The 24,206-nt window shown below is 43.4% G+C and overlaps 1 protein-coding gene across 4 annotated transcripts in view; it reads right to left on the minus strand.

Annotated features, from left to right (window-relative positions):
• Nucleotides 1-20,787, minus strand: part of cog1 (component of oligomeric golgi complex 1) — a 49,383-nt gene extending 28,596 nt beyond the window's left edge. For all 4 annotated transcript variants that reach the window (XM_039824933.1, XM_039824932.1, XM_039824934.1 and 1 more), the window contains exons 1-12: nt 20,400-20,787; nt 16,831-17,078; nt 14,804-14,985; nt 13,253-13,429; nt 11,835-11,991; nt 10,728-10,938; nt 10,167-10,530; nt 8,159-8,610; nt 7,410-7,556; nt 7,148-7,309; nt 4,617-4,741; nt 4,128-4,236 (exon numbers count right to left, since the gene is read on the minus strand). In XM_039824933.1, the coding sequence (XP_039680867.1) occupies nt 4,128-4,236; nt 4,617-4,741; nt 7,148-7,309; nt 7,410-7,556; nt 8,159-8,610; nt 10,167-10,530; nt 10,728-10,938; nt 11,835-11,991; nt 13,253-13,429; nt 14,804-14,985; nt 16,831-17,078; nt 20,400-20,708 (2,643 nt within the window). In that variant the 5' untranslated portion in view covers nt 20,709-20,787. The remainder of the gene's footprint in view (nt 1-4,127; nt 4,237-4,616; nt 4,742-7,147; nt 7,310-7,409; nt 7,557-8,158; nt 8,611-10,166; nt 10,531-10,727; nt 10,939-11,834; nt 11,992-13,252; nt 13,430-14,803; nt 14,986-16,830; nt 17,079-20,399) is intronic.
• Between the last annotated feature and the right edge of the window lie 3,419 nt (nt 20,788-24,206).

Consider the following 24,206-nt stretch of genomic DNA (forward strand, 5'->3'; position numbering starts at 1 on the left):
ATGAATGCATTTGACCTACCCAACTCATTTTTTAAATCAAATCGAGTTTTTCCCCCCCTAACCTCGCATACACCTCACACACACACACACTATATATCAACACAACACACACAAAGAAACTTGCCTGGGTTTCTGCGCTCAAAGCGCAGCGGGGGAGGAGGGGGTGTAACGAAACAACCCATTTAGGGGTGGAAAAAGAAACAATGACACCAGATAGCATTTCCTTTTGTGGTGGTCAGCTGAAGAAATGGACCGTACTAATCATGTGATGTGCACACTAGACTCCTGATCCTGACTTGTTAACTTTTGCTGCGCGGTATGTTTCAGTTGTGTTTACTTGCAGTTTTTATCAGATATGTTGTGTTTGGTTTACTCTTGTTGTACATGTGTTTGTTACTTGTGTATGTTGCTTTCATTGCTTTAGGATTGTATTTGATGTTTTTTTAGGTTGGCATTTTAAAACTGGCCAGGGAACCAGATGAAAATGAGCCTACTGAGCTAACTCTGGCTCATTTACGTGACTTTGCTGTAGATTCCGCCCCGTCCCTGTCAATAAACAAATAGATGAAATGAAATGGAGACATCTGCGTACACAAACAACAACAACGTGAGAGTCAGTCAGCTGTTACTCACCAGCTGGTGCGGAGCGTCAAGAGCTCCTGGTGGCTGACTTGGATTTCACGCACACTGGGACATGCTGAGGCGGCAGCGAACCTGCAGAGGGGCGTAGTAGATAAGGCGAGAGGTGGAGTTAGTAAAATACTGTTATTAAAATACAGATTATACAAAACCAGAGAGAGGAACAACAGTTCCCAATTCCTGGTTAACATTAGTAAGACATTTAGATACGACCTCAATTTTCAGATCATCTAAAAGACTAAGGGCTAGATTTATCAAGCTGTTTGATTACGCTTAAAGACCGGACGTAACCGATCGCGGGCTATTTACAAACAGAGGGACTAGGGAGATTCAAAATACATCGATTGTCTGCCACATGGTGAGAAAGAGACAAGTTGCGCTTTCAATATGCGTTAGAGTGGGAGTGCGTGGGGAAAGTGGGAGTTCCACCCGAAAGGTGGGAGGATAAAGCAAAGTGCCCTAATTATATATTCCGTGGTATTTACAAAGAGCTGTCAGTAAGCGCCTCTATTCTCGCGGGGGGAAATTCTCCGCCTCTTAAAAGCAAGGTCATAAACGCACCGTAATCCGAGTTTCCCTCAGTAGACCTTTATACCGCTGGTGAAATGGCAGCAGTAATTTGAGCAAAGGCGAAGACATAGTCGAGGGCTGAAAATATTTTAACACAAAGAATCACACTGTCAGTGAACACAACATCATTTAAGCGTTACAGATCAAGCAGCCATGCAATATTAGAGTTACTGGAAGAAATCAAAGATGAAATTGAATCCCCACTCAGCGTTCCGCGTTCCATTCCAGCAGTTGTTAAACTCCTGCGCTACATTACAAATATCGGCATCAGGATCATTTCAAACAGTCATAGCATCAGCAGTGGGAATATTCGCGAGTCTGCACTCAACCACTTATCATTAGCACCAGTACCGCTTTGCTACAGGCGCCATTTCACGGTATAGTGGGTGGAGAGAAGAGCTGATTGCCTGATGGGTGTCAGGGTTGATAAATACTCACGTAAAATGTGTGGAAGCATAGCGTGCGCTATTACCGAACTCGCATAAACAGGTTGGCGCGAAACTGCGCTAGTGTTAGTAAATTAGGCCCTCAGTGTTCCTTTATGGATTAAGACAACTTTTCCAATTTCTCATGCTAAATAAACCATTTAAAATCCATCTGGACCGTTGAAGACCCGAGATGGACAACAAAAACATCCTCACGGCAGCTTTCCTCCCCACTAATCCTCTCTGGTAGAACAATGAGATGGCTGCGGTTTTAATGCTACTTCTACTGATGGGGAAACCCCAGTCGGTGTTTGGTGTTTTAAGCCCCCACGTCGTCTTCCAGGCAGCTGCATGGAAGGCACTATGGGGTTAGGGTTAGGTGCCTTGGAGTAGACGGTGCGAGGTGCTGCCTTGAAGGTTCGATGTTGGGGGCTTAAAACACCATGGAGCCCCCACCCGTCCAACATGGGAATATCCCTGGTATGACAATTCAGAGAGGAGAGGGGGCTTAAAACACCATCGAGCTCAGAGAGGTTTATGCGGTGTTTTAAGCCCCCAACGCCTCTTCCAGGCACTAGAAGTTAGGTTAGGGGTTAGGTGCCTTGAAGTAAACGGTCATGGCCGCTGGAATATCACGGGATATTTATGCAATTTTATGCGATGATAATTGCAGGGGAAAAAAATGGCAGTTTGATGAAAAGAGAAAAAAAAAAAAGTGATTCCCCCAACACCCTGCTTTTCGATGATGTTCACGTCGGCGTATTTGCGTCACTTCCTAACGTTCCCATGGCAACAGGGAAAAATGGCTGCTGTTGTTAATGAAATGCGCAACATTTTTCAACTTTCTGCTTAGATATATGTGACTTTTGGGACAAAAATCGCGGGGATTATGAAATCACGCAAGCCCCGCATATTTTGGGCAGAAATCGGCAATTTATGTGGAGAAAGTGCAGCGTGTTGGAAAAAAAAATCTACCTTCCTTACATTCAAACACCCCAACATGTATACACTTACACACATGACATATACGGCACATACAACTCCAATCTCACACACCATTCTCTCTGCCTCTTACCACATCATCACAACTGTTGTATGCTGTATGTTATTGTCTTTACAGTTTGTCGCTGTCTATACATACGTTAACATATTCGTAAAAAGAAGTGGACTTCTGACCTGATCTGGCTGCTGGCCAGTGGCAGGATGTTGTACGGCTCCTGGGAGTTCAGACTGCTGCTCCGCAGAACAGGCTGCTTCTCGAACCGGTCAGCAGCCCCCAGCAGCACCTGGGACACAACGTCCGTCAAACCTTTCAACAACGTTTATAATGGTAGCTGTTGTAGCTTGAGTTCATGTTACAGAATCTCATATAGTTATTCAGTAATGCAGTTTATAACACACACACACACACACACACACAGATAGGAAAAGAGGAAATATGCATTGTAGTTGGTGGGTAGCGGTGATCATCGAAGCGTCAATTGTATTTTTTTTTTTTTTGTTTGTTTTATTATTAGTGATTGAGACGGGCGGGGGGGGTTGTTTTACAGCTGGTGAGAAATGTAAATGAGTAGAAATGTGAACAGGGCACGGTATAAAAAAAAGATGTTAGCTAATGCATCGTAAAGATGGTTGAGATGAAATAAAAAATGGTTTTTTACATAAAGTGTTCAAATGAAGAAGCGGGCCGATTCCAGTCATTTATCATAGAAGCTACAGCTAAGTCCCCACAGTAACTGCAACATCTTTTCTTTCTTCTTTATTTTTTTATATCTGGACAATATTGGACAATAAAAGCATTAACATCTCATGGCTAATGGGACTGGTGGTTCTGTAAGTTTAGTGCTGATGCTTCCAGGGTTCAAAATAAGCACGATTCAGCCAGCATTGTTTGTGTGTTTGTGTGTGTGTGTGTGTGTGTGTGTGTGTGTGTGTGTGTGTGTGTGTGTGTGTGTGTGTTAGGGGTGGCACGGTTCATGAAAAAACATCTGAACCGCTCGGTTGACTTGTCTCGGTTCGGAGCGTGTGCGCGTGGCACGGTTCGTCAGTACACTGTTAATGTACACTAACCACTTACTGCCGTAGCGCCCACTTTCGACACCTATGTTAAAAGACTTGCCGGAAATGACGAGGGCGATGAGCGTGACGAAAGCAACGCATGGCAGCTGATTTGACGAATGCGTCCGCGTGGGTCTTACTGCTCCGAATTTCAAAACAGACTCTAATGGCGTCTCGTTCGGAATACGATCTCGTATTTTACGAAAATAGTTCACCGAAACGTGTTTCTGAAAACATTTTAAGCGAGAAACAGGCCATGCAGTTGCTGAAACTGTCTGTTTTTCTTGATCGACAAAGGTCAGTTTAAAAGATTTTCGTCAGATTTTGAGAGGCGGCGAGCCGAGGCGAGCGCTCCTCAAGTGGAGTGTGGAGTGCTGCAGGTGTGTGTGTGTGTTAGTGTGCGTGTGTGTGTGTGTTGATGATGGCTGAAATTACCGAGGTCCTCTGGGACATGCGGTTGAGGTTGGTGTTTAGCGGCGGTGTGAACACGTCCAGGTCGAACGGGTCGATGTAGCCCTCCAGCCAATCACAGACCTCGTGGAACCTGCAAGACACACACAAAAAATGATGTCAAGACTTTACATGTAAAAGAGGAATTCCAACAACCGAAGTATTGAAAGAAAGCTGGGAAAAAAAATATCAAATGAAATGTTATTGGATGCTAGGTGGCTAAACCTATCTAGCTTCTCGGAGAAGGAGAAACTCAACTCCTCGACAACCCCTGCGGACTCGAAAGCCTTATTCGGCCCAGCAGTGGCCACCACGCAGAGACGCTGGGACGCTAAGGAGAGAGAAGGTGAAGCACTGCAGCTGTGTCTCCACAGAAAAGTGCCACCTCCTCCTATGTCGTAGCATCTGGTCCTATTCAAATAAAAAAGTAAAAAAAAAAAAAAAGCAAAGGGCTGCATGTGATGAATTAGTTACCTGGGGTCTTGGTGGGACCGGGAGCTCTTGCCCTCCTCCGGCCTGCTGCCCAGTGTGGTGTTGAGGTAACGCAGGTCAAACAACAGCTGCAGGGCCCGGTTCTGAGTCATGGGAAATGCACCGTCCTGGAGGACAGAGGAACAGGGACAAAAAGGCAGAGACATTTAGGAAGCTAATGTGGGTCCTAACGAATGAAAACAAAGTGCATTTCCTTCTCCATTCCTCTATTTACTCCCTCCTTTTTCCGTCCCCCCCTGTTTTCCCTTCCGATTTCTTTTGTCTGATCATTTCCCTCTTCTTCTTCTTCTTCGTGGAATTTCCAGCTTACAAACTCATGCTATGTGTGGTGTCATTCAGGTCAGTGTCCAAAATAACCTCATAACCTTTCCAGGCAGAGGAGTACTTAAACTCTGTGCCTCCATCGAGTCAGGGAATCTAAGCACGCTGCGTGATAAGGCCTCTTTCACACCGGCTGCGTGGCGTGAGCGTGGCGGCTGCGTGGCGTTTTCTATGTCTTTACACACCAGAAACGTGTCTGACGCGGCGCTGCTGCTGCTAGCCTTGTCTGTACACATGCATGTTTCCCATTGATAAAATGAAATACCACTGATTACAGCAAAGACAACGTTGGCAGTATTGATGGCAAAACAGGCTACAGAATATTTCGTTCTGTATTGACAGGTGCAACAATTACATTTATATCTGCATTTATGTCAAAACCTAGAGACTTTCAAACATCAAAATGTCATTTATTTAATGTATTCGTGTCAAAATGACATATAAACATCTTTTCCTATTCTATTTTGCCTGGAAACGCTTCCAACACGCTTGGATGTCGCGTGAAAAATAGGCGTCGGCCCCATTTCTAGCATGCACGCGTTTTTGGAGACGTGCGCGTCACGCAGGCAGTGTGTAAGCTCTAACCTGTTAACATGGGAGCCGAAATAAAAACGGACACGCCACGCAGATGGCACGCTCACGCCACGCAGACAGCGTGCAAGAGGCCTATGGGAATGTTCAGGACTGTCTCCTTTTGGAGGTCAGTGGGCCTGCCACACTTTTGCATACTCTCCAGCTTCTCTTCTCCTGCTTCAGGAAGACAGGAGCTTCAGAGAGTTGGGACGGCACTGCAAAGTAACCTACATAACATAAAGTGCCTGTCTACATTCTATCCTCCATTGAGCGTTCATTAAATGCTCCTGTGTAATTCCTCACAGTCTCCTGAATCTTCTTTACGCGTGTGAAATGAGTTGTGCTGCTCCGGAGTTTTTCCTTAACACTTTGCCCTTCTTTTCATTTTCTTCTTCTTTATCCTCCTTGTTTTTCCTCCTGCTGGGGCATTCGATCACTTTCCGACCTCATTGCTTTTGATTGTGTGAGTGTTAGAATGTGGTTTGATTAACCAGAATGACCAACCATTCACGAGACACGGAGGGCCCTCAACGTTGACCCATATTGGACTCTGATTATCAGAAAACTAACAAACATGGTTATCCACAATTCCTCCATCTTAAAGGTGCAGTAGGTAAGACTTATAAAACTAACTTTCTGTCATATTTGCAGAAACTGACCCTATGTTCCAGTAGAACTACATGAAGCAGGTCATTAAAAAACAATCCGGCTCCTCTGGCACCACCTACAGCCTGTAGTGGAATTTGCAAATATCCACCACTCCCTGTTCAGATGCACCAATCAGGGCCAGTGGGGGTGTCTAACTGCATGTCAATCACTGCTCATGCACACACATTCATTCTCCCTTGTGGGGTGAGGGGCTTAGGAGACCGTTTTGGGCTTCAGCAAAAAGGCGGGGGGGAGGGACTGAGAAGTGGTCGATGTTCAAATTCTTTGGCTAAGTCCTGGATCTTCACAATCCTACCTACGGCACCTTTTAATTTGCAAAAATGCGTAAACTCTGATTTTTTGGGATATTTTCAAAGTGTCATAGGTTAGACACTTCGGCAAATCCTGAACTCCTAAAGGTTTTCACGTTGTGCCCGGTATCGGTTGAGCAACAGCAGTAAACCGAACTAAACTCAGGTGATGATAACATAAGAAAACCTGAATAGAACTGAACAGACTAAACTGACCCACCAAACTCAACATAAGCAGAACATATCACCGACTAAACGGGACAATTAGTAACAAAAAAAGGTATACTTTAAATGCATGATATGGCGGGCACTTGCTACAGTCTGATTGGCCATTTGCTGTATGTAAAGGCTCCGCATTAGGGGGACCTTGTGGTGGGATTTTTGTCAACTGCTGTTTCCCAGGTCCACAATGATGTCTGAATCTCATCAGGATAACCCTTACCCCAAGCCTTTCAGAGATTACAGAATCTGAAGACCAAGTTATCTCACTACGCCCAAATCCAGGCTTTACAATTCAGAAATGTATAGGTGACGAGACAAAAGTTACATCAATGTACCTGGTACTCAAAAGGTCAGAGTATTTTTTTATTACAGTACAGAACTTCCCTAATTCTCAACACTGTGTGAGTGTGTTTGTACGTGTGTGTGTGTGTGTGTTACCCTGCTGGATGCCTGCTGTGTGAGGCTGTGGTAGTGGTGCAGGGCCTGAGTCAGACAGGCCTGCAGCAGCTCCTGCAGGGTGGGCCGGGGCAGAGCGTGGCCCCCCACCCGGTTCACCTCCACACACAGCTGGAACAGCAGTGACTGCACGAACCACGACGGCTGCACAGAAAACACAAGGTTCACCATCAGATCTTTGAATGGAATCAGCCACCACTCTGCTTCCTGTCTGTGTCCTAAGAGGTGGTACGGAGCAGCTGACCTGGACTGGAAGACTGATTTTGGATGTGACGCTGCTCCCCGACTCGGCTTCTTCTTGGATCTCTAGATCCTCCCAGTTTGTTGCCGTTGTTAGGATGGCGCCGGCAGACTCGGCATGCAGCGCTGCGCCAAACTTATCCAGCAGCACCTGTCACAACACCACGCATCGTCACTAGGCAGGTCTTGAAACTATTTTGACGTGAATTAAAGCTGCCATTTTGGGGCAGTGGGACAAAACACAACAGTGACATACTGTAGTACCAACTTATAATGTTGCTATGGCAAACATTTGGCAATTCACGCAGAGCAGCATTAACATTCATTTACAGTCCCATATGGAGGGAGATAATAACCCCTCTCTCGGTTTAAAGATGGTCTCTGATGTTGGATGACAATGGCTACCTTGATACTTAACTGTAATGTGACTGATGCAGTTAAACACTACAAAAAGCTAGTAAATGGACTTTAGCGCTTAGATTAATTCATTATCTATACCCAGTGTTTCCCACATATAGACTAATTTGTGGCGGTGCGCCGCACTATCAACACAGGCCGCCGCACATTGCTTTCTAATCTGTGGGAAACACTGCTATACCGTTCCAAAAAAGCTGAACCTCCATCCTCAAATTCGACAGTTAATTGCCGCTTGCTATCTTAGTCTCTGCCACCCAGGATTCTACACTACTCAACACAAATCAGACTGTATGCCACATTTAATAAGAAATAACACAGTGAAATCCAGTGTCTGACTTTAGAGAGGGCGGAGCTCCAGATGCGGTACGCCTCCATGCTGCAAACGAGAAGCTCCTCCTTTAGACCCGCCCACTTGGCCTGGGCCGGGCTGACCTCCGTGGCCTTCGCTTTGCCCAGCTTCTTGCCCTGTCTGGGGGTCCCCTTTGCTGTGGCCTCAGACGCCCTCTGTTTTCCCAGGATGCAATACTTCAGGTTGGGGCAGAGCTCACCCATGGACTGGCACAGCCTGGCGGTGAAAAGAACTGAGCTGAGGCGGGCGGGGCTGGGGTCAGGCGTGGCTGCGGCCAGTTCAGAGCGGATGGAGGACAGGATGTGGCGTACGCAGGCCGTGCAGCCTTCACGTAAAGCCTCCTCCACCGCCGGCGAGTCCGTGAAGCGGTTAAAAGAGGATGCTGACGAGCTCTCTGTGGGACCAGAGGAGGGAACTGCCGCCGAGATGGAATCAGAGCCTGCCGAGCACAGCGTGAAAGATGAACATCATGTGTTCACTATATTAGGATGTGAGAACAACACTGGGCCTGTGTACAGTACTGTATACTAAACGTTGTGTACAAACTGTCTGCTTAATTCTTGCACTAGCTGGCATTTTTTTGAGCTACAATGATCATTTCTGCCTCAAAACTTGTGGGGCTTTAGTTTTCCTCTTTTGCAGATCAGGAATGTTTGCCTATTTAATGTCAGTGGCTCTGCTATGAAATATCTACATTCCCATATAAAAATGGTTCATACACAGCATAATCACAATACTAGGGCCAGTGTCCGTTCTTGTAAAGTGCCCAGAGTCAACAATACAGCTAGAAGTTCTTTTTTTTAATACAGGTATAACATTGTGGAATAATGGGCCGCTTTCTTTGTAAATACCAGAGGGGCTTTTAGACACAAGGTTAAGGCATTTTTATGGAATAGAGTAGCCAATATTTTTCAATTAGAGTAGACTGATTATTTGATTTGATTTATGATTCTCTGATTTTAGAATGCTTTTAAAGCTTGGATGATCTGTATTGTATGTTATCGTCTTTGACCTGAAATAGGTCTTCGTTATCTATTGCATGTTTTCACACCAAGGACCATGTTGGAAATACGTGTTTACACTTTAACATGCTATCCTTTGGATAATGTTGTTTGTCAAATCAAAAATAAATCAAATAAAAATAATAAAAAAAAAAGACGACTATGATGATCTCAGCCTCTGGCTACATGAAAATTAGCAACAGGTGTTTGGACATTTAGAACGTGACCGGGGACTGACAATCCACTCCCTGTCCTAAAGGCCCTGACACACCAAGGAGCTGTTGGCCTTTGGTCCAAGTTGGGCAGTAGTGGAAGTGGATTTAATAAGACCGTAATAGACCTCCCTCTCTCTGCACCATCTGCACGGCTAAACAATTAGCCCCCTAGCAAGAAAGCTACCTTACTAGCAAGCCAGCCAGCCTCTAAATTGGTAAAATGTAACAACTTAATGTTTCATTCAAACGCTCTTGTCACATCTTAGGAAGGCATATAGCTATTGCATCATGAGTGACAACTTGGTTTGGCTAATAATCTGTTGAAGGAATGTGGCGGGGTGGAATTAGCAAGCTAATGTTAGCTAACTAGCCAGCAGCACGCCGTTCAGGCTCGGCCCCTCCGCTCCCATCGTAGGGAGAATTCTTAGCGGAGAGAACAGATGACAGCCCGGGAGAGGGACATCTCTGGTTAGCCATCTCCCGGTGTCCGCTATTTTCCCGGCGGATAGTGAAGCAGAGGGGCCGTGGGCTTTGTTTAGTTCTGCCGCTGCTGATTCAAGCAAACGCTGTTTGTTGTGGGTATCACAGCAACGTTTGTATCCAGTTTCCCTTTTTGAATGACAGATAGATTCCCGCCAAGGCAATAGCAGAGTGAGCCTTCGTCTCTACTAGTTCCTGGCTGGTGGCTTGGTGTGTCAGGGCCTTAAGGAAGAAGTCTGTCTGAATGTTACTGGCTTAAGAACACTAGCACACAGTGGCTAAGTTTGAGCTGCCCTTACCTGTGTCTTGGGAGGGTAGGTAGTACTGCAGGTCATCCAGCCTGGCCTTTAGCTTAGCATCCAGGGATGAGCAGAAGTTTTGAACGCAGGGCGTCAGGGCCTGGGTCTTCATGGCCAGGCTACTCCTCTGGTGCTGCTGCCCCCGCTGGTTCACACTGACCCAGCCCGCATCGCTCAGCAGGTCCCCTGGAGACTCCGACCACAGGAAGGATGCCACATCTACCTCGTACTGAGCCCCGCGCCCTGAGCCATGGTTGGTACCTGAAGAAGTATGGATGGCCTGGCCCTCAAGATCCCTCACAGCTGAGGTGAGGAGCTGGACGGAGCTCATTGATATGGCTTCAGTGTCTTCTTTGGTGATGGCCTTGGGAAATCGGAGGAAGGAATCATTGGAATATTACAATATGTAGAATAGTAGTGCAGGCAGGCCTGCTGATATTGTGATATTGAACACAACACATAATTGCGTGGAGGCATATATACAAAGTCAACGGATAGACCCGTTTAGATGATAAAAACAGCAAAATGCAATACCAATTGTGAAACTAGAAGAGCACTAACCTGCAGGCGCTGAAGAAAAAGTTGTTGCAGGAAGTCATCCCAGGCAGCCAGGGGGCGCTCCAGCAGCCGCTGACACACAGTGCTCCAGTGCTGACTGATTGAGTCGGTGGACAGGAGGTCCCACACAGCGTCTCTAATGGCTGCCAATCCCTTCAGGCTCTTCACATAGACCAGAAGGCTGCCAACGCCACGGCAGATGTCCTCCTTACAGCTGAAAGTAGAGGATACATTGATGATGCATTGATTAGATACTGTATCAACATAAAATCAATCAAAGATAGTTTTGAAAATTGATTAGGACTTCATGACGGGAAGACCCCAGGCTGGGCAGATTAGCTCCACCACATCCTCCACCCTGACTCAACACCGGCGTCCCTCAGGGCTGTGTGCTCGGCCCTCTCCTGTACTCCTTGTTCAGGCACGACTGCGTGGCCACCCACAGCTCAAACACCATCATCAAGTTTGCTGATGACAGAACTGTCATTGGCTGATCACTGATGACAATGAGACGGCCTACAGAGAGGAGGTCAGAGCCCTGACATCATGATGCCAGGACAACAACCTCCATCTCGACTCCAGCAAAACCAAGGAGCTCACTGTGGACTACGACTGTGGAAGACGGCCAAGAGAAGGACCACCTTCATCACCATCAATAGGACTACCTAGCATCCTCAGGGTTTACATCACCAAGGACCTCACCCGAAAAATTGCTTTTTTTTCCTCCACAGGCTGAGGCAGCTCAAAATGGAGGATACTCTGTATCACCGCCTGGTATGCCAATTGCACCGCCCTGTAGTACTATGATGGTGACCTAAACCTTCTACATCTTTAGCAATAAATTAAAAGGTTCTGTTATTCTGTTATTCTACAGTACTGGGGGAAAAAACACTCCCGAATATCCAAATCCCAAAATTAAAAACCAAACACCTACCCAATGAATACATTTTCAAATAATCAAGTATTCAAGACTAGCCCTACCTACCTATCATTTTACCAGTCTCTGTGGTTGGGTATGCTAATAATTAAGACTTTAAATGTCAAACTTTGAAAACACCTATGACAAAAGGAAACAGAACAAATGTGAACAGATGATTGGTTGGAGCTTACGTATCAATCCACTGCTGCAGGGTGTCCCGGAGCTGCTCTCTCTGGATTGGCTGAGCCAGGGTGCGGAGGGTGGGCTGAAACTCGGTGATGGAGGGAGGCAGGTACTTGAACCAGCTGGCTGTACTCGTTTCTTCCTGCAACACCCTCCTGTCTTTAGCTAAGGAGAGAGATGGGATTTATAGTCTCACATTTTCATTATCTATGGATATTTGTTAGGCCTGCACGATATGAGGAAAGCATGTGATATGCAAAAACGTTGTAGAATATCACAATAACGATATTATTTGCAATAAATAAACAGATACTAAAGTGTACTCAGTTTTGTCCTGCTGTTATTCAATATTTTGCTAAAAAAACAGCAAATTGCTTGTTGAATTTAAAAAGCGGAAAATAATTTCCAACACTATTTTATTGAACAAATTAAACATTGAATTAAATATAAAAAGCGATTGCAACTCCGCTACCGCTCTGCAAAAGTGAACTCAGAGTCAACATTGGGACAGGGGATCTTCTCTGCTAATTTAGAGGTCCAAGCCAGACTCATCCTCTAAGCCAGATGTATTATAAGACCAACCAGGTCAGACTGGCTGCTGCTCTGCACCTGTGACCGATAACGCAAGACAGTTTTTACCTCGAAGAGATGTCTCATCACATTTTAATCTTGCGTGGGACAAGATCTCGTCACACCTCTAGAAATCAAACAAAATTGAAAATTTGCCCCATAAAACATCATGTTTCGAGCTCTCCTTCAGTATTAATAGTGCAAACAGGAACTGCTCGTAGCTAATATAGCATGACTTTTCATGGTATAGAGTCAGAAAATTGTAGAGAGATATTGGCTAAAAGAAAAAGGCTTCAGCCCAAAATTTACTCCCTCACAATATTATACTTCCTGTTAACATCTCCCATTGTCCCTCCAACATGGTCCGTACACCCCTGGAACACGGATACATACACATGATAGTTCAAACCCATGGACATACAGAAACACAAAATGTTTATGTTAGTTTTTTAAATAAAAACTGTCCTAGAACATGTATAGTATAACTGACATGCCAAATAATGACATTTCTGAGTAGCCTCACTTATTCTGAAAATAACAATATATGACATGAATGCCAAATTATTGTTGCTTAATGCTGTAAGCCTGTCAATAAAAGGAGTGCAAACCGTGCCAAAACAGCCTAGGATTTATAGGAAAAGAAAGAGACTATTCCTTCCTAAGGCCTCATTCACACTGCCAGCGTCGGCCATCGGAGGGTGCGGGGGTTGTCGCAGCGGGGACAAACACAAAATTGCGGCGGGCCTGTGGCAAAAGGTTGAGACCGACTTTGTTTCCCAGTCTGAACGCAGCCTGAGGCCTGTTTTCAATAGCTCTCGCTAAGCACTAAAATTATCCTGTCACCCCAGCTGTTTACCTGCATATGTGGTGGAGGTGACATTCTCCAGGATAGAGAAAAGCATGCCACAGCTCAGGGCTCCCTCCCCCGGCCGGGGGGCTCCCTCTGGGGGCAGGTAGAAGACTGCATAGGCCTGGAACAGAGTGGTGACCAGCAGCTCCACCAGGCTGCACACCTGGGCCTTGATCCCCGCACCTGGACCAAACACACACAGGTTTACGTCAACTGACACGGACAGGTCCTTTTTGCTTTACTAACATTCATAAAATAATGATACTGCAAACAACATTTCCTGCTCTGCTTCACGGTATAAGCCTTCAAGCATTATGCCTTATAGGGCTGGGACGTAATGCTTCTGTCCCAATTTGATTCTTTCCAGATACATGGGTGCTGATTGGATTTGTATTGCAGTTTTCATCTACTGCGATTATTGCGATTCGATAGTACAGAGTATTGTGATTTTCTTTTCCTTCTTTTACAAAAACAAAAGTTGAATAATACACATCTAGAGACAATATATCATGAGACATTTCTAAAAATTGTTTACTAAGAAGAATGCACATCACATGTCAGTCAGTCACTCTGACATTTATTTAGAACATAACAAGGATTTTCAGCTTGTTCTGCTTTCGCTCTGTTTTGCTGGAAACAGATATGGTGTAGTCACCGTCGGCGGTACCGTAGAAACAGAAAATATTTAGGTCAATCATTGGTTAAAAAAAAAAAATATATATAAAAAAAATATTTTAGGGAAAAGAATCGTTTTTAAATATCGTTGCAAAACATCACTATACATAGGATTTCCGATTTATAACATAAATAAATAAATGCAAAATATTGAACATGTGAAAAAACTATGAAAGTCCCTTTATGGACAACCAGAATCAAATGAAATGATAATGAGGTGTAAACAATAACTAAATAAAATATATCCCTCTCCTTGACTGGGTTACAGGAGCATGGCATTGGCGACAGCAACACATGATATAAAACCTGTTTCTTTGAACCTGTAATGGTTTACACAAACTCTAACTTGAAGCACTAAAATTGATTTATAAAAAAAAAAAAAAAAAAGGATTTTTTTTATTGAGCCCCCCTAAAAAGGGTCTAAAATCGCCACTGTCTGGCACAAGAGCTGCACAATATGATTTTTTTTATCGTCATTGCAATATCAACTTTCGCGATAAAAACATCGCAAAATACACTCAAAGATGTTTTGTTTGTTGAAAGAAAATCTCAGCAGAAATTTGCGCTTTATAAATGTATGTCACATTTTTCAGTGCTGCCAATTTTATATTCAGTTCAATGTTTGTTTAATAAAAGACAGTTGGAATTGATTTCCTTTCATTTGTTTTAAATTCAACAAGCAGTTTGTTGCATTTTAGCAGAACGCTGAGAGCAGCACAACTGAGAACACTTTAATATCTTGTTTATTTATCGCGAGTTATATGGTTAGCGCCATATTCAACAACATGATCCCATATTTTCATCATATCGTGCAGCCCTATATGCCACACTCTGATATTGATGTGAATTTATGTTGGCAGGTGTTACAAAACGGTAGGATACCGTGCTGTGGTTGGTTGAGCAGCTGATGGATGGAGGCCTTCCGGGCCAGCAGGAAGTCTGCCAGGGCCTGGCGCGGCGAGCTGTCCTCCAGCAGCATGGTGGACACCAGGGCCTCGGCTATGGCCTGGTCCGACACGGCACGGCCCCGCAGCAGAGAGCGGCTGTCCAGGAGAATGGTGGACCTGCAAGAGAACAGACCAGACGCTGACCGATTTCTACTGAAATTCATTGAAAATCTTCTGGTACAGGATATAAAATCCTCTACTCCAGACTCCAACAACACAGAAAAAAATAAATGATATAAACAAATATGAAGAACATTGATTTCATAAATAAGTTACATCGAAACAAAGGGAAAAAATCCCGCCCTCTGCTCTTGCTACAGCATCAGCTTTTATTTAGAAAAACTAATGTTAACGGCCCCCGGGACCTTCATCAAGCTTATTTCGTTGTTTTTCGAAGTTGATGTTATCGTCCAACACACCTGCACAGAGGAATATGTTTGGATGTGCGAGTTGTTTCTCGAGAATAAATAAGCTACATCAAATACAAACTTTATAGTTTTACATTACATATTTTTTTTTACGTAAAAAGTGTATCCAAATACTCTGTTAAAAGTAAAAGTCCCACATTGAAAATGATACTTAAGTAAAAGGTCTGTAAGTATCAATAGGAATGTTTTGGTATGTTGACAGTTTATGTTTTTTTTTTAATGTATTTTCTTTTTCTATGTTATTAAATAATATAAAACTGTAAAAGATTGAAATGCAACAGGAAAAAACATAACAACATGTGACTGGATATGAAAGCACTACAATAAGGTATTGAAAAAAAAAGTATCAATAGGAAAATGTACTTAAAGTATTAAAAGTAAAAGTACTCAATGCAGAAAAACCCTCCCATTTTAGAAACTGGAAACGATCCAAACAGTTCTGTCAATCAACTAAGTGTTCAATGGTCTAATCATTTCAGCTGGACTTGATTGTCTATATATTACTAGCTAGTTTAATGGATAATAAAACATCAGATTTGATAAACTACATGTGTTTTGTGTGTAGAAATCTTAATGTGTAAAGTAACTAGTAACTAAAGCTGTAACAGATGAATGTAGCGGAGTAAAAAGTACAATATTTCTCTCTGAAATGTAGCGGAATAGAAGTAGAAAGTGCCATGAAAAGAAAAAGACAAGTAAAGTACAAGTACCTCAACATTTGTACTTAAGTACAGTACTGGAGTAAATGTACTTAGTTAGATTCCACCACTGATTACTTATTGCGCGGCTCGCGAGCCTCCTGCAGCTCGCCAAGCTCTAATTTGTGGCAGTAAATAATACTGTGATATGATCATGCACTTTATACAGATATTTCATAAAAACATTAAAAAAACAAGCAGGGCTATAACACCACCCTAAGTCTGCTCTTTTACAAATAATTAATATTTTTTTAAAAACACCCCAAACAGTGGTATTACAAGATGGAAATATAGATTAGAAAAAGATATTTAAACTTGCTCTGCCCTTCCGTCCATAACACTGACTCACTCAGGAGTTTGGGCCAGCTCTTAACAGTGAATGTGCTCTTGGATATGATAGGCTAATGTAGAAAACATTGCATATTGTATGTTCAGGGATGACAGCTTGATAAGCAGGCATGCTATTTACAACTGGATGCAACGTTTGATACGTTGTGTTAAAAACTGGCTCTCCTGGGGCGCCTGGATAGCTCACCTGGTAGAGCGCGCGCCGCATGTACAAAGGCTCAGTCCTTGTCGCAGCAGCCGCAGGTAGACTCTGACCTTTGCTGCATGTCATTCCCCCTCTCTCTCTCCCCTTTCACATCTTCAGCTGTCCTATATAATAAAGGCCTAAAATACCCCATAGCTTTCACTACCTGGATCTAGTTGGCTCTAGTGGATCCATCACTACTCCTTTCAGTTATATTTTTATAAGAATCTCTAGCCCCAAAGCAGGAATGTTACTTAGTGACATTGTGTCTTCCCAAAGACACAAGTAAGGAAAGATCTAGTACCTGAAGTGTCCCGTGGTGGCTACCTGCCGGACCAGAATGGGGAAGCGGGCCAGGACGGGGCTGTAATGGCCCCCTGTAGCAGCCTCCAGCTGCAGCAGGCCGTGCAGGTGGCAACACAGCAGGTAGAGCTGGGTGGCCTGCAGGTACTGGCACGCCTCCATGGCGCTCCAGATGCGCTCTGGGATCTCCAAGAGGAGCTTAATCTGGGAGGCCATGGTGTAGAACTTCTCCTGCCACTGCCTCTGGCTCTACATCACCACACAGACACACTGCATGTTTAGACTTTAGATAGCGTGTGTATTCAATCACATATCAGAAAGACAAGCAATGATATAAGGATAATAAGTCCAAACGCCAGACAATGTAGTCATGTACAGTAATATTTCAGGGGTCAATGTGGAAAACTCTACTTGCCCAAAGTCAATTTTTACTGGCCCCTATACAAATAGTTATTATTTTTTTCCAAAAAAGAAGAAAACGTCAAAAAAAAAGGAGAGAAAAAAAAAAAAAAATTTTAAAAAAAGGAGAAAAAAATCAGAAAAAAATCAGAAAAAAAAAAATCAAAATCATCAAAGAAACATAAAAAAAATTTCAAACTTTGGGGGGGAAAAAACATTTAAAAAAATTAAAGAAATATTGAAAGCCTAAAAAAAAAAAACACAGATAAAAAAAAATAGATCGCCATCGCGATATCAACTGGCGCAATAAACACTATACAAAACAATATCAAAAAGGAAAGGGCACTTTAAAATGTAATGGTCATCCTTCTTTAAGTGGTGCCTTTTATATTCAAGTCAATATTCAATTTGTGCAATAAAAGAATGCTGGAAATTATTTTCTTTCGTTTGTAATTTAATTGGTGTATTTTAGCAGAATACTGAGAACAGCAGAACACTTTAATATCGGTTTAACTAATATTGTTATGATATTCAGCAAAGTTATCGTATATTTTTCTCATGTCGTGCAGCATTGGTGATTTTAGACCCTTTTTAGGTGAGCTCAAGCCACCCTAAATTTCATCTCAGCCTCCCTAAAAATTCTTATAGTAAAAAACTATTTTTATTTTATTTGAAAATCAATTTGTGCTTCAAGTGAGAGTTTGTGAACTTGTCTGTTAGTGACAGAGGACAAACAATTACAGGTTCAAAGGGCTTAAAACAGGTTTAATATCCTGTGTGTCTGTCGCCGATGCCATGCGCTGTCACCACCCGATGTGAGTAGAGTGCAGATGTGATTTGCGCATGCGTCACAGATCTGTTTCGCTGTTAGCCACAGAATAATGAGATAGGTACATTACATAGCAGTCATTTATTATTTAGCGTAAGGCAACACATTTTAAACGGCATGATCCCTGATGTCAGTTCTAGATTAGAGGCTGAAGTAGCCTACAAGAACCTGCTAACGAGAGACTTCTGTAAATGTCAATACAATAAAAATGGACCTACATAACGAAGTTTGTTCACTGCTGGCTACAAGTTAGCAATCAAACACAACAAAGGCTATCACCTGAATGGCCTTTTGAGCTAACGTTAGCAATCAAACAATCATAGATAGCTAAAACATTTGCCGGATGCGGATCCGTTGGCGTTATGCCGTAAACTGTTTAAATCTGAGCAAGCGCAACTCACATCTGCTCTCGACTCACATCGGGTAGTGACAGCACCTGTAACCCCGCCAAGGAAAGGGTTAACAGATACGTAGTGTGGGCCAATCGGAGGTGGTTGTGCCAGACTCCCGCCTTTGGCTGAGTCTCTATTTGATCTGTCAGAGGGAGAGCAGGAGACTGGTTGTGAAGTTTAATGTTGGTGGTCCCCAGAGAAGAAGTTGGTAATTTCAGGGCGCAGATTACAACCCAAATTGAAACGTAAGCAACTGAAATAGAATTGCCCCGGTCGTGGAGCCCTTCAATGCACACACCAATCAGAACGTGTTGAGGCAGTCTTCAGCTAAACTCAGGCAGCTACTATAAGGTCTGTAGCAATTATTACATTATTCTCTAATCAGTTTTTTTTTTTGTTTAAAAAGGAACACGCCGACTTATTGGGAATTTAGCTTATTCACCGTAACCCCCAGAGTAAGACAAGTCCATACATACCCTTCTCATCTCCGTGCGTGCTGTAAAGCTGTCTGACGACTCCAGCATTAGCTTAGCAGATCCTGCAGGTAACTGGTTCCAACTAGCCTACTGCTTCGACACTAGATAGTGACAAAGACGCTAATACATGTTCCTTATTTACATGTTGTGATTTAGAGTCACAGCGTAGTACAAATATCAACGGTAACATGACACAGCCGTTTTTCTAACCGTAAAACAAACCGGGAACTATATTCTCAGACAGGCTTGCTGCGAGCATATCACTCCGCCCAAGTACTATATTCTTAAGCCTGAGAATATAGTTCCCGGTTTGTTTACGGTTATAAGACGGCTGTGTCTCATGTTACGTTGTTTTATGTACACGCTGTGACTCTACAAATCACAACATGTAAATAGGAACATGTTGGCGTTATTTTGTCACTTATTCGGAGCAGTAGGATTACTGGAACCATTCACGTGCCTGATCTGTGATGGGCTGATGCCGCTGGAGCCGTCAGACAGCGTTACAGCACGCACGGAGATGAGAAGGGTATGTATGGACTTGTCTAACTCTGGGGGTTACGGTGAATACGCTAAATTCCCAATAAGTCAGCGTGTTCCTTTAACTGCAATTATTTGCTAACATTAGCTAAGGTGTTAAGGCTTGTGACTGGTAATCGTTGATTTTGTTTAGATATGCCCAATTGTAATTATATAAGTGACTATTGTTTGGACTATATATTTTTGTTATTTCAATTGTTGGCATACATGTTCATAGCAACATTAATGACAAGGGGGGGGGGGGTGTGTGTCACTACCCGATGTAAGTCGAGTGCAGGTGTGACTTGCGCATGCTCAGATTTAAACGGTTTACCTCATAACGCCAAGGGATCCAGATCTGCGTGAAATCTGGTCACTGTCGCAAAGTGACGCATGCGCAACTCACATCTGCACTCGACTCACATCGGGTAGTGACCATAGACAGTAGGTAGTGACGGGGATACGGTTAGAAAACATGTCTTATGACAATAAAGCGGCGTTGTTTACGTCACAGGCTGTGTATTAGTGTTATTACATCATCTGGGTCACATGACAGTGATATATAACCAAAAGATGTCTCCTGGGATTCATTCAAAACTTTAATTTGTTTTAAAAGAAATACATTTTTTATTATTATTATTAATTTATTTGACTGAAATAGACAATTATATTGGTAATCCCAATTATTTCTGAGACAATTAATTGTAGGCTACAGAGTTACAGCTCTTGTTTGTGGAAGACTTAGGTGCACATATTTGGCAGGTGGGTGGGGTGGGGGGGGGGGGGGCGGTTAGGGGTCCACCCTCAAGGATTGAGGGATCATTGAAAGTTTTTCAAGACAATTAACTAACAAAATTTGGAATTGTTACAGCTCTAGCTACTGTGTGTTTTGGCTCCACATAGGTGTGGAATGGGCTTCGATGCAGGTTTACTGCAGGTTTAGCTAGCCGTTCACCTCCTGTGTGCCGCTGTGTGTCCCGTTGGCTCTGCCTTGCTTCAGGCTGTGGCAGTACCGGTGCATGTCCCGGATGGACCGGACCACGCTCTCCGAACACTGCCTCATCTCTCCGATGGTGTCGGCGGCGTCGATCAGGTCCCGGTAGCGCTCCCCCACCATCTGCCTCAGCTCCTCCTTCTTGTGCTCGATCTCCCCGCGGACTTTGCGCTCGATGCTGCGGATCTCCGCGGTGTTGTAGCCCTCGAAGAGAACCGCCGGGTCCTTGATCTCCGAGACCCGGAGGGACAGCGTAGGGTCTTCGGCCATCGCAGCTCCAAAACAACCTCAGCTGTTCCAGGAACTCTAACCCGGAAGACCGCACTTCCTGCGTCCGGTCCACGTCAGCAAAAATGTGACGACGACTGAATATGATGTGTTCATTGGTCACCGAAGCTGTCTGTCAAGGAGCATTTCCGTCTAGGCTGGGAGCCGCCTACCCACACTGCTGAGCCAATCAAATCATCCCAACGTGAATAACAATTATTATAGTAATAAAAGAGATCATACAGTCTCTGGTAAAAAAATAAATTCATAATAATAATGAATTATTAATATTAGTATTATTTCCCCCAGACACCATCACTAGTCACTACCCTCTGCACTTACCTTTATCCTGGACTTTGCATCTGCCCATTGCACATACTATATATTTTTTTGTAAATTATGCACTCAACCATAGGTGTAATTCACGGGGTCTGGGACGTCCCCAGAGCCAGCCTCTGCTGTCGGGGTCTGGTCCGCCCCTGACCTTCACTGCCACCCAGGGAGGGGCTTGGGGTACTGTTAGCTACCCCTTGGATTACCATAGCACTCACTTAGCACCCAAAAGAATTGCTGTGATTTATTTATAAAAAAAATATTTTCATGTAAATATTATAATTTATATTTGAAAAATGAATACATACATTAATAAATCAAACTGATTATTTTTAGACTAAAAAACATGACATGGTGCTCTTTGGATGCTTTTATATAGACCTTAGTGGTCCCCTAATACTGTATCTGAAGTCTCTTTTATATAGACCTTAGTGGTCCCCTAATACTGTATCTGAAGTCTCTTTTATATAGACCTTAGTGGTCCCCTAATACTGTATCTGAAGTCTCTTTTATATAGACCTTAGTGGTCCCCTAATACTGTATCTGAAGTCTCTTTTATATAGACCTTAGTGGTCCCCTAATACTGTATCTGAAGTCTCTTTTATATAGACCTTAGTGGTTCCCTAATACTGTATCTGAAGTCTCTTTTATATAGACCTTAGTGGTCCCCTAATACTGTATCTGAAGTCTCTTTTATATAGACCTTAGTGGTCCCCTAATACTGTATCTGAAGTCTCTTTTATATAAACCTTAGTGGTCCCCTAATACTGTATCTGAAGTCTCTTTTATATAGACCTTAGTGGTCCCCTAATACTGTATCTGAAGTCTCTTTTATATAGACCTTAGTGATCCCCTAATAATGTATCTAATTCAATTTCAATTCAATTGTCTTTATAGTATCAAATCATAACAAGAGTTATCTCGAGACACTTCACAGATAGAGCAGGTCTAGACCACACTCTATAATTTACAAAGCCCCAACAATTCCAATAATTCCCCCAAGAGCAAGCATTAGCAGTGGCTATTGCGACAGTGGCGAAGAGAAAAGAGTTATGATGAACAGTGGCGTAATAGTCACAATAGAGATAATGGAACAGTGACTACAATGGTAGTCGTTGTAGTTCATGTCATAGTCAGGCACAGCAGGGCGTTACGGGATGTAGCGTGGCACAGCAGAGCATGGGTGGACGCAGTGGACGCGGCAGGACGCGGCAGGACGTAGCCGGACATTGCAGGGAATCGCAGAGCGTAGCAGGGTGTAGCCGGTCCACAGCGACAGCTGCACCCAAGACCCAGATCTTGGTGTCACCTGTCGCCATTTACAACCTTATGTACCCTTCTGCAACACCTTCAGCCTACTTTTGAAAACATTTAAAGAGACCAGCTCCATATTTAAGAATGGTTATGCATATATAATACAGTATGAATGCCTAATTAGTTCCTTGCTCACTTTTGTTATGCTTACGGAGCCTGTGATACTTTTCTGGGGGCTATTAATGTACATTTACAGATGGCTTAATGAGAAGTATGATATGTGTTATCATTGTCGGTAATGTATGGACCTGGAAAATCATAATAAAAAAAGAAAAAAGAGACCAGCTCCACTAGACCAAGATCAGTGTGCAGCAGCAAATTCCAAGTCCCAGGAGCAGCATACATAGAAGATACATAGAAGCCTTTCTTTTGCATTTCAAATGGACGTTGAGGACAGAGAGATGAGATTTGACTGTATGAACCACACTGTGCTGCTACTGTAATGATAGAGCATGTGGTCTGTTTGCTCGCATGCTGGAACTCGGTTTGATTTCAAAAGAAAAAGTAGTTCTTAAGTGATATTTTAAGATATATCTTCAGTTTCATTGCACCTTGGGATCAGCAGGCACATGTCATACATGTGCTTCAATAACTTAATATTGACAAATCTGACTGGCTTACATTAAAAAGTGCTACTTAAGTAGGTTAAACATCACATAGTAAAAAACGGTAGTTGAATAGTAGAATTAATAGTTTTTTCTGGGTTTATATGTTACTTATACCCTACTTCAACTTAATACCATCAACATCATGAGTTAAAGTGATGGTTCGGAGTAATTTACCCTAGGGTCCTTTGCAGCATGACCTCGAGCCAAACACCCCCCCAGAAGCTTTTTTCACCTGGGTCTAACATTGGGCGAGTTAGCGTAGAGTAGCGTTAGCCGCTGAATAGCTTAGCGCGGGGCTAATGGACCCACGTTTGTATCTCGTAAATGACCCCACTAATAATGCCCGAAATGATACCAAAGGTCTATACTAGTACAAATAGGTTATGTAGTCCACAAAAAAGCGATGGATTGGAAAGTTTGTATACCGTACAATTTAGTTGAACACTTGCCTGCTCTCTTCTGCTCTCTGCTGCTGCTGCTGCTACCTGCAGTTAGACTCACAGCAGCAACAACAACAGCAGAGAGCAGAAGCCAGCAGGCAAGTGTTATTTACATAAACTTCTGGTGGACTTACAAACTTTCCAATCCATCGTTTGGCTCGAGGTCGTGGTGCAAAGGACCCTAGGGTGAATTACTCCAAACCATCACTTTAAACTGCAATTAAGATGACTAGTGCGGTGCCCGTTGAAAATATGACGAGAAGGACCCCAAACCGCTGCAACTCCACTGTATATAGCCTATACTACTGACTTACAGTGTAGGCGACGTCTACATCAGAGGAAGACATTGTACTGCTGTATTTACCTGATAGAGAACGCTGTAGATTCAGAATGTATGTAATGTAATGAGAGACAGAGAGAGAGACAGAGAGGAATGTTGTCTTGTGTCGTTTGATCGTTAACGTAGTGCTACTTTGCACATTTTTGTGGGCCTGAGGTGTATGTCACATTTTAGCTGTCAAAGCTCTGCTGCTCTCTCTCTTTCTGTCTCTGGTCCTGCTCACTGCTCACTCAGTGAGCATTGGGGGAGTGGCCAGCGGCTAAAGCGGCAAAAGCCAATGTGTGATTCTTTTACCGACGATATCTTTTGCAATTCTTATCCAAACAACGTCAAACTTGGCACTGCACTTACTCGTGCCCGTACCGAGACACCTGTCAAGTTTGAAATCCATCGGACTAACGGTTCGAGATTTGCGCTTAACAATAACACACACAGACAGACGTTCATGCAATTTATAGATGGATGA

This window comes from Perca fluviatilis, chromosome 15, assembly GCF_010015445.1.
Source record: "Perca fluviatilis chromosome 15, GENO_Pfluv_1.0, whole genome shotgun sequence".
In the NCBI taxonomy this organism is placed as follows: domain Eukaryota; kingdom Metazoa; phylum Chordata; class Actinopteri; order Perciformes; family Percidae; genus Perca; species Perca fluviatilis.